The following is an 11,728-nucleotide window of genomic DNA, read 5'->3' on the forward strand; positions in this document are numbered from 1 at the left end:
TGAAAGGAATATCAAACCTTTTCAAAATCTACTCACCTTTAAACTCTTCATTTATCAATGTAAAGTCGTCTAAACTATAACTATAAAACATGACATCAAAACGAGTTTAAAATGGCCATGAGCAACTACTAGGAAATATAATATACCTGGATCAGATTAAATCACCTATGCCGCCATGAACGTTAAAATAACTCATTTTTTTGCATTTATCTTAAATGCTAACAACAACACTTTAAAGAAGACTGAAAACAAGATTTGGACAAAAATAGAAATGTTGCCTAAATGTTCATGAATTTTTCGAAGGCGCTATTGTTTACCTTTCGATCTTCTATTGTATGAAGTACGTCATAAGATTAAACCCTATTGAAGCAATAGAATGACAATTTACGATCTTAAAAACATTTACAAAGGAGTTCCTCATGGCTCAATTTTAGGAAAGATTATATTTAACATCTTTATAAATGAAATATTTCATTTTTCAAAGACAGAAATTCATGTAATCATGCTGATGATAATGTTTTGTCTCCTGCCGATACTTGATATTGAAATATAAGTTAAATATGTGCTTGAACAAGACAGAATGTCATATTGGTAAAAATCAAACAAGTAACATGCAAATTCTTACAAGTTTAAGGCTATAGCAATTTGCAAATTAATACATACCGAAAAGCACTTTATTTTAACGTTTTGAAGGACGCTTTTCTGCATTGAGAATCAAAAAGCATTTGCATTCAAACACAGAAACTACCATTTTAGAAACATAATTGGCATTGTGACAATAAGAAACAAATCCGTTTTCTCCCAGCCAAGATAAATAAATCCAGGTTTTTGGTAATGCTGGAACTAACTTTTCTCCCACATAAAAAAGTAGATAAAAATAATTGTGCTAGAGATTCTTATCTTGCCCACGGGCAAAGATAAAACAAGTACCCCTATGGAACTCCTTTTTTATTTTCATCACACAATTACTCTTGTTGAATTTCGTCGTCTTCAGCATCATGGAAACCTTGTCTTGTAGCAATTCTTAGAATCCTAATTAATACTTCTGGCTTCAAATGGCACAATAAAAAAGTGCTGCATTCTCCTCAGAACTATTTCAAGAACGATTGGAGTATTGACATACTGCGCGCATATCCATGACAACCACGAACTGTCAAATATCTATACACATGTATTTTCACTACTCACAAAAGAATTCCAGCCACAAAATTCATTTTTACATTATTTTGTTTAATTGAGGTGGCAGAAAAAAGGCATATTCCACAGACGCTCGGGTTGGGATGAACCTATCTTACACTCTCGGCCTTGGAAGACACTTATTGTTATAAACTTAATGGGGAAAAATAAATATTGGCAAGAACCCGTATGGAACTACTGTTTTTATCGTAATCACACAATTATATCCCTTGTTCAAGATCGTGAGAATTGCTGACCTTAAAGCTAACCTGAGCTAGAAGTGTATGTGGTGAACTCTTATGACCGTGTCTGCTCTGCGTAAATGGGTTAAAATACTTTTCGACAGAAGCAATGCTTATGTACGGCAACGGTGTTCTAATTTATATAGAAAACAATGTGATTTTTTACTGTTAATAAAGTGATTATTCTGCACTGATAAAAGGAGTTGTATTTATAATAAAGATATCACCATGGTGAGTTGTCCCTACTCACTACCTACCTACTCTACTATTGGTGCACATATACGGCATTTTTGAAAGTGCACAGATAAAGGGGACGTGTCCTCTAGCTGATTTTTCTGCTTATATAAAGGCGCCATTGACTTTTCGTTTTACTTTAACCTACACATAAGGTTAGACAGAACAATTGCAAGTAAAACAGTTTGGAATATGATGATCTTCTGTCTGTTGACTTTGGCCCTACCAGGCGGGGTTCTCTGTGGAGTTAATGATGATCCGGAAGTCGGATATAACACTGTAAGTACAGACGCGAGTTTTCCCACCGTTGTTTGGAATTGTTATGATGGGCAATATTACTGCATATATATTTTACTCACACGGAAATCTTAAAGAGCTTCACAAGCATGATAACTTCGATTAAATTATTCTAAGCCATGCCAAAACAAAACAATACCATTTTCACCAAACAGCTAGGTATCTTTAATATTCTAAGGTTTTCTGGAAACTGTCATTAAAACCATTTTAAATGAAAGAAGTCATTTTCATTAACGTAATACAACCAAGAATTCAGCGTTTTAGATATACAATTTAAGGCTGAACCAGATTGTGGTATCTAGCTATACATAAAAATGCCAAGAAATGCCACTTCAGAGTCAGCTAATCACAAGCAAAGGTTACCCGTGCGAGGAGTATGACGTGGAGACCACTGACGGATACATTCTTAGCGTTCAGAGGATACCACACGGTCGCAAACCAAGCCCCGCTAGTAAGGGTTTGATTTAATTTTAATAGATTTTTAGTAGTTTACCTTATGATTAAACACCCACAAGTACAGTCCACTTTAGTAATGAATTAGCTAAGCCAGTTAAACAATAATAAACTTAATACCAATAGCTATGTTAATATAACCCTAATGATTTAACACCCAAACACCCAGACTTGGAAAAGAACCAATCTCCGCTAGAAATAAAACATCCTTTGATCGGTTGAAATGTGTTATCAAAAGATAAAAGGTTCCCATAAGAATTTGCCGTTCCAACAAAAAGCCTTCCTTGTGCTTTGCAAATGAGTTTCTTGTTTGAATAAGCGTTAGATAACGAGTTGTGAGAATAAAAAAGTTTTTCCCGTTCCATTACGTATTTTGAAATTGATTTAGACGTCACCAGGCCGGTAGTACTTCTGCAACACGGACTGTTGTCATGTTCCGCCTGTTGGGTTGAAAACCTTGCCAACAACAGCCTCGGTTTCATGATGGCGGACGCCGGTTTTGACGTTTGGCTTGGAAACAGTCGAGGCAACATGTACGCCCGCAGGCACAAAACACTGTCACCCGATCAACTGGAATTCTGGTTGTTTAGGTAAGCTGTGTCACTGCTTAGATATTTGTCAATGTATTTTCCTCTCTGAGAAAAAGATGCCGAGCGGTGTTATACGTATATCATTTCCATAGTTAATATATATACAGAAGTATTTGAGTTTATTTTGTTGCTTCGGTTTGTGAGTAAACCTCCAGATGTTTAATTTTCTTCCAAGCAAATCATTTCAATCTTCAAATACTTAAAACAGCTGGGACCAGATGGCCCTACTTGACCTGCCGGCCACCATTGATAAGATCCTCGGGGTAACGGGTGCCCCCAGTCTATACTATTCTGGCCACTCCCAAGGGGGTGCCATAATGTACGCCCTCCTATCACGTGACCCCACCTACTCCACCAAGGTGAAGACTATAGCAGCCCTAGCCCCTGCCGTCTATATGAACAACATGACCAGTCCGTTCAGATATCTGGCACCGTATGCCAGGGACTTTACGGTAGGCAACTAAACAAGGGGTTGTATATTGTCATTTTTCATGAGCAGCAAAGAGTTATACTTTCATTGTTTTTAAGGCGTGTTCACTGCGTTATTTAACGAACTGTTGTTATACCAACTTGTCGTGTCATTCTTTTAAGGAAATGTACAACGGCCATAACAGGTTCTTTAACTTTTACCTCAAATCATGATACATAGCTATTGAAAGTGTGAATATAAGGAATGAACAAATGCACACACAGTGTCATACTGTACATATATGCAAAACAAAACAAGAATCAAAACAATTTGACGCCATAGATCATAGATGAGCAGCTGGGCCACGGTGAGCTTATGTCACACAACAAGTTGTTGGATCGGTTGGCCAGGGAATACTGTGATAGGGATAACGCACAATTCGTTTGTGAGAATATCCTATTTCTCATGGGCGGATATGACTTCAAACAAATGAACAAGGTCAGTATGGAAGCCAACAAATGTCAATATAAATGTCACTATTTACAATCGAAGCTATTTGTTTTCTGTTCTGACTCTTCTATGTCCGTGATTTAGCCCTTCTGTGACAGAAAATTGTCTTTATTTTAGAGTGTTTTTGATCCAAAAAAATGGTAAATATGTCGACGTATAATAAAACACGTAATTATGTCACTCTCTCGCATGAAGCTCTTGGCAAATCCTTAATGACCGTGACATCCAAGAAAACTACTGTCATTTAATTTACTATGTCTGTCGACTCTATACGATGAAAATTTATCTTTATTTATGTATCATCCGCCAAGTATTGTCAATTTAAGTCCCTTTTAAGCCCGTTTTATGTGAATACATTAAGCAAGTAAACCGGGAATTGGTATAACGCATACTAGGTATGTTTCAGTCCCGAGTGCCAGTCTATGTAGGCCAACACCCGGCGGGAACATCAGTTCAAAATATTCAACATTTTGCTCAGGTAATTCACTACTAGCTCCTTGTATATTATGTAATATTTATTATACGCCTCAGACCCCTCAATGGCGTGAATGACTATTGTAACACAATTTGTATAGGGTATTTGACTTCTAAAATATCTGAGTTGTTTTGGCTAGTCTAATTTTAACTTCCTTATTCGATACGATTATTATATACAGCAAGTACCACAGTCAGAGTAAGCTTTAATAGTTTACGCTGAGCTACCATATTCTTAAGTCGGGCAGTAAATTTATTTGATACAAATCCATCGAATGCTTTTTGTTGTTCTGTGTTTAAATTATTAATTACTCGACTTCTTATCGATTTTTCAGATGGTGACAAGCAAGGACTTTCAAATGTTCGACTTTGGGCCTGTCGACAACATGAAGGTCTACCAGCAGGTAAATGTACATGGGAACCTGGTTGTAAATCTTATCGCAAGTGAGAGTAAACATAAACAGAATTTTCCAAAACAACAACACGAGATTGACATGGCATATAATTATGAACATAGATACCACTTTAGAATTTAGGTACAACAGTAAAATAAACCTAAGAACGCGACAAAAGGCCACAACGAACATGTTTATTGCTGCTGCATCAACATTCCAATGCTATGTATTCTATCAGTTTGTATGCATATGTCTTTCATATGTGTACGTCGTCTTTCTAGGTGTCGCCACCCGTATACCCCATAGGAGAGATCAATGTACCAATCATGCTGTTCCATGGAACCAACGATTGGTTGGTCAGCGTTAGTGACGTCACCAGGCTACTTAATGACACGCAGCCTACCATCTCAAAGAAGCTTATTCAAGGTTGGGAACACTTAGACTTCATTTGGGCATTAAACGCGCCACAGCAATGCTACAATGATATTATCAGCACTTTCAAGAACATGAATCGAACAGAATAGAATAGAATGGAATATAATATTATAAAACAGATAAGAATAGAATAAAAAATAATAGATTTATGTGTAAGTATGCAAAATATGCAAGCGGGAGAGCATGTCTTGGTGTTATTCTTTATATTGCGTGTTATTGCTTGAAATAAAAGTAAATCTGGAACCGGGTTTTTGTTAAATTAAATGCGTTCAAGTGTCCTTGATACCACACCACAAACTATAGTTTCGTAACTGCATATAAGCTTTACAGTTTTGGAATTGCACAAAACACTGAGCGCTAGACGCTTTGAGTGTTTTGATTCCAATGTAAAAATACAAATCATGTCATTGTCATAGTTCTGAAAAAAGACATTATCTCAGCCATGATAAGATTTCCACTGAAAGCATATATCTTAATGTTGTTTGACTTAAATGATCAGTGATTATTCGAAATTCCGTAGCAGAGAAATTTGAAACGAAGCCGGGCCCGTGAATAATTTTATACTCCTTATATCACCTGCTCCTGTTTAACCCATTTAAGTAAGATTTAATTCAAATGAGCACATAGTAATTTACACATGAAATAAACAGCTAAGATATCTCTGATTTGTAAATTTGTAAAAACCTAGAACAACTTTGGATAACGTCGCCACTCTGGTGATAGCGACCCATTATTACCAAAGCATTTAAAATGGCTAATGAATCTTCGAATCTAAGATGGCCTTGTCCTAAATGAATCTTCGAATCTTCGATGGCATTGTACTAAATGAATCTTCGAATCTAAAATGACCTTGTCCTAAATGAATCTTCGAATCGACCTTGTCCTAAATGAATCTTCGAATCTAAGATGGCCTTGTCCTAAATGAATCTTCGAGTCTTAAATGGCCTTGTCCTAAATAAATCTTCGAATCTTAAATGGCCTTGTCCTAAATGAATCTTCGAATCTTCGATGGCAGTATACTAAATGAATCTTCGAATCTCAAATGGCCTTGTCCTAAATGAATCTTCGAATCTCAAATGGCCTTGTCCTAAATGAATCTTCGAATCTTAAATGACCTTGTCCTAAATGAATCTTCGAATCTTAAATGGCCTTGATCTAAAGTTGCGTCATCTATGAAACAGACAGCGCTTCGAGTTCCTAAAATCTCCATACAAATGTCATTAAACAAAAGTGTACCTAACGACATCAAGTTTTTTTCTTGCAATTGTATGATATGGTGTGTTCTATGATCAATTAAAGCAACGTCAAATTAACCACACTCAAGAACTACTTACACTCATCAGCACGGATATAATTAGAATAAAATAGAATTAGCAAGGACATTTCCATGCAGCAAGATTTATTACCCGCAAAGTACGGAGGCACCGATCACTTGACACATTAATAACAGGCACTAAACTATGCAGCCACCAGTGCGAAGGAATGTATTTTCGATCGGATTTTCTCAATAATAAAATAAAACTAATCCTAACTTCAGCCATTTTCCAGCGACAATATTCCATGTGGTTGTCCATGGGCACCTTAATTATGCCGAACAGTTATTATTTGTTACATAATAAATAGTTTGCGTTTGCCTTATGGTGCACCCGCAGTTCTGTTTTCATGGTAAAGTACGCATCTTGCAAACACGATGCTATTTCTCATTTTTCGAACCAAGTACCAACGAAATATATACAGAACCAAGCACTACAGAGCTTTATTTTCCTCGCAGATGACATGTAAATACATCATAAAACTACCCCTAAAGTATCAATGTCAGAGGATGTGCTCATGGTTAGGGAAAACAGTACACAATCTCGGACAAAGCGTTCACCATTATTTGTTATTTATGAAGCCATCGGCGGGTGATACACTCAGACGCGTAGGTGGAATGCTACATGAGTGGAGCTAAATACCACTTCCGGCGATATTTAAAGGTTCATCTGCAATACCCAGTAAGCGCTTTAAGACGGTGTCTCAAATTTGCTCAGTCAAAAAATATAATTGACTTAAATCTATAAATTAGATACAGACATTTTGAAGATATATATATAAATTTATAGATTAAAGTCAGTTATAATGTTTGACTGGGCAAATTTGAGACACGCATGTTGGTACGCATATTTCCGTTTAGCATGTTTTGCCGAGACTCAAAACTTCAATCGGAACACCTCGGCGAGTATCCAACAGGAATTAGCCTCGGAAATAATACGGGTTATTAGAAAAGAGCCCGACCAAGAAGATTTTCAAACAACCAAGCGATATGTCAGACCAAAGACAGAATGAGGGGAGAACTTTTTTGTGTGTAAGTGTTATTTTTATACTTGATATATATTATTTAAATATAAAAATGCTGTAAAAAGTCCCCTAATGAGAAATCAAGTGGAAATGTCATTTATTTTTAGTGGGTGGGGTTAAGTCTGCTTCCAATTGGCTCCTGTTGAGATAGTAACAGTGATCAGTGGCAAAAACACAAATACTTTATTTGATTTCTTTGAAATACAAATAAGTCTGAATCTGACATTACTTAGATCTATAATAGGTTAGACTTTCTTAACTCAGTGTATTTACAAACTTAATTTTTTTACATTTCTTTAACCAAGGACGTTTGGTTTATATGTCCGTGCTAAAAACATACCTTTTCTCCAAATATAATCTTTGAATGTCAGTGACAAATGCCAACAATATTTGTGTCCCTTAAAAATAAATTATTGTAATTATTATAATTAAGGACCTAATTATTTAATGTGAACTAAAAATGTTTGAATTCCGTACACATGTAGGCCTACATGATAACAAAATAAATAAAGGCCAAAATAAGCAGCCAGTTTATCATTTTTAAAGGGCAAAAACAACATGTGTGTTTCTACTTCGTCACAGACCCTATATACACGTGTGTTTCTAGTATGTCACTGACCCTATATGCAAGTGTGTGTCTAGTATGCCACTAACCCTATATACACGTGTGTGTCTAGTTTGTCACTGACCCTATATACACATGTGTTGCTAGTATGTCACTGACCCTATATACACGTGTGTGTCTAGTTTGTCACTGACCCTATATACACATGTGTTGCTAGTATGTCACTGACCCTATATACACGTGTGTTGCTAGTATGTCACTGACCCTATATACACGTGTGTTGCTAGTATGTCACTGACCCTATATACACGTGTGTTGCTAGTATGTCACTGACCCTATATACACGTGTGTTGCTAGTATGTCACTGACCCTATATACACATGTGTTGCTAGTATGTCACTGACCCTATATGCAAATGTGTGTCTAGTATGCCACTGACCCTATATACACATGTGTGTCTAGTTTGTCACTGACCCTATATACACGTGTGTGTCTAGTATGTCACTGACCGTATATACACGTGTGTGTCTAGTATGACACTGACCCTATATACACATGTGTGTCTAGTATGTCACTGACCCTATATACACGTGTGTTTCTAGTTTGTCACTGACCCTATATACACGTGTGTTGCTAGTATGACACTGACCCTATATACACGTGTGTGTCTAGTATGTCACAGACCCTATATACACGTGTGTGTCTAGTATGACACTGACCCTATATACACATGTGTGTCTAGTATGTCACTGACCCTATATACACGTGTGTGTCTAGTATGACACTGACCCTATATACACATGTGTGTCTAGTATGTCACAGACCCTATATACACGTGTGTCTAGTTTGTCACTGACCCTATATACACGTGTGTGTCTAGTATGACACTGACCCTATATACACGTGTGTGTCTAGTATGTCACAGACCCTATATACACGTGTGTGTCTAGTATGACACTGACCCTATATACACATGTGTGTCTAGTTTGTCACTGACCCTATATACACGTGTGTGTCTAGTATGTCACAGACCCTATATACACGTGTGTTGCTAGTATGACACTGACCCTATATACACGTGTGTTGCTAGTTTGTCATTGACCCTATATACACGTGTGTGTCTAGTATGACACTGACCCTATATACACGTGTGTGTCTAGTATGACACTGACCCTATATACACATGTGTGTCTAGTTTGTCACTGACCCTATATACACATGTGTGTCTAGTATGACACTGACCCTATATACACATGTGTGTCTAGTATGACACTGACCCTATATACACATGTGTGTCTAGTTTGTCACTGACCCTATATACACGTGTGTTGCTAGTTTGTCATTGACCCTATATACACATGTGTGTCTAGTATGACACTGACCCTATATACACGTGTGTTGCTAGTATGACACTGACCCTATATACACGTGTGTTGCTAGTATGTCACTGACCCTATATACACGTGTGTGTCTAGTTTGTCACTGACCCTATATACACATGTGTGTCTAGTTTGTCACTGACCCTATATACACGTGTGTTGCTAGTTTGTCATTGACCCTATATACACATGTGTGTCTAGTTTGTCATTGACCCTATATACACATGTGTGTCTAGTTTGACACTGACCCTATATACACATGTGTGTCTAGTTTGTCACTGACCCTATATACACATGTGTTGCTAGTTTGTCATTGACCCTATATACACATGTGTGTCTAGTATGACACTGACCCTATATACACGTGTGTGTCTAGTATGACACTGACCCTATATACACATGTGTGTCTAGTATGACACTGACCCTATATACACATGTGTGTCTAGTATGACACTGACCCTATATACACATGTGTGTCTAGTATGACACTGACCCTATATACACATGTGTGTCTAGTTTGACACTGACCCTATATACACATGTGTGTCTAGTTTGACACTGACCCTATATACACGTGTGTTGCTAGTTTGTCACTGACCCTATATACACATGTGTTGCTAGTTTGTCACTGACCCTATATACACGTGTGTTGCTAGTTTGTCACTGACCCTATATACACGTGTGTTGCTAGTTTGTCACTGACCCTATATACACGTGTGTTGCTAGTTTGTCACTGACCCTATATACACGTGTGTTGCTAGTTTGTCACTGACCCTATATACACGTGTGTTGCTAGTTTGTCACTGACCCTATATACACATGTGTTGCTAGTTTGTCACTGACCCTATATACACATGTGTGTCTAGTATGACACTGACCCTATATACACGTGTGTGTCTAGTATGACACTGACCCTATATACACATGTGTGTCTAGTATGACACTGACCCTATATACACATGTGTGTCTAGTATGACACTGACCCTATATACACATGTGTGTCTAGTATGACACTGACCCTATATACACATGTGTGTCTAGTTTGACACTGACCCTATATACACATGTGTGTCTAGTTTGACACTGACCCTATATACACGTGTGTTGCTAGTTTGTCACTGACCCTATATACACATGTGTTGCTAGTTTGACACTGACCCTATATACACATGTGTTGCTAGTTTGTCACTGACCCTATATACACGTGTGTTTCTAGTTTGTCATTGACCCTATATACACGTGTGTGTCTAGTATGACACTGACCCTATATACACGTGTGTTGCTAGTATGTCACTGACCCTATATACACGTGTGTGTCTAGTATGTCACTGACCCTATATACACATGTGTGTCTAGTTTGTCACTGACCCTATATACACGTGTGTTGCTAGTTTGTCATTGACCCTATATACACATGTGTGTCTAGTTTGTCATTGACCCTATATACACATGTGTGTCTAGTTTGTCACTGACCGTATATACACGTGTGTTGCCAGTATGTCACTGACCCTATATACACGTGTGTTTCCAGTATGTCACAAACCTTATATACGCGTGTGTTTCTAGTATGTCACAGACCTTATATACACGTGTGTTGCTAGTATGTCACTGACCCTATATACACATGTGTTTCTAGTATGTCACAGACCCTATATACACGTGTGTTTCTAGTATGTCACTGACCCTATATACACGTGTGTGTGTGTGTGTAGTATGTCACAAACCTTATATACACGTGTGTTTCTAGTATGTCACAGACCTTATATACACGTGTGTTTCTAGTATGTCACTGACCCTATATACACGTGTGTTTCTAGTATGTCACTGACCCTATATACACGTGTGTGTGTGTAGTATGCCACAGACCCTATATACACGTGTGTTTCTAGTATGTCACAGACCTTATATACCCGTGTGTTTCTAATATGTCTCTGACCCTATATTCACGTCTGTTTCTAGTATGTCACATACCCCATAAACACATGTGTTTCTACTTCGTCACAGTCCCTATATACACGTGTGTGTCTAGTATGTCACAGACCCTATATACACGTGTGTTCTAGTATGTCACTGACCCTATATACACGTGTGTCTCTACTTCGTCAGTGACCCTATATACACGTGTGTCTCTACTTCGTCAGTGACCCTATATACACGTGTATTGCTAGTATGTCACTGACCTTATATACATGTCACAGACCCTATATACACGTGTGTGTCCAGTATGTCACA

The 11,728-nt window shown here is 37.6% G+C and overlaps 1 protein-coding gene across 1 annotated transcript; it reads left to right on the forward strand.

The window, feature by feature from the left end:
* Positions 1-2,273: 2,273 nt before the first annotated feature.
* Positions 2,274-5,304, forward strand: LOC128215063 (gastric triacylglycerol lipase-like). Its single transcript, XM_052921793.1, has 7 exons — positions 2,274-2,406; positions 2,791-2,992; positions 3,201-3,444; positions 3,744-3,899; positions 4,318-4,389; positions 4,721-4,789; positions 5,062-5,304. Exons 1-7 carry the CDS (start codon positions 2,274-2,276, stop codon positions 5,302-5,304), a joined length of 1,119 nt encoding a protein of 372 aa, XP_052777753.1.
* The last annotated feature ends 6,424 nt before the right edge of the window (positions 5,305-11,728 follow it).

This window comes from Mya arenaria, chromosome 2, assembly GCF_026914265.1.
Source record: "Mya arenaria isolate MELC-2E11 chromosome 2, ASM2691426v1".
Taxonomy (NCBI): domain Eukaryota; kingdom Metazoa; phylum Mollusca; class Bivalvia; order Myida; family Myidae; genus Mya; species Mya arenaria.

Coding starts and splice junctions, on each gene's coding strand:
- LOC128215063 (XM_052921793.1), top strand. CDS start 2,274: ATGCCACTTCAGAGTCAGCTAATCACAAGCAAAGGTTACCCGTGCGAG. Junction 3,445..3,743: donor CGTATGCCAGGGACTTTACG/GTAGGCAACTAA, acceptor TTGACGCCATAG/ATCATAGATGAGCAGCTGGG. Junction 3,900..4,317: donor ACTTCAAACAAATGAACAAG/GTCAGTATGGAA, acceptor GGTATGTTTCAG/TCCCGAGTGCCAGTCTATGT.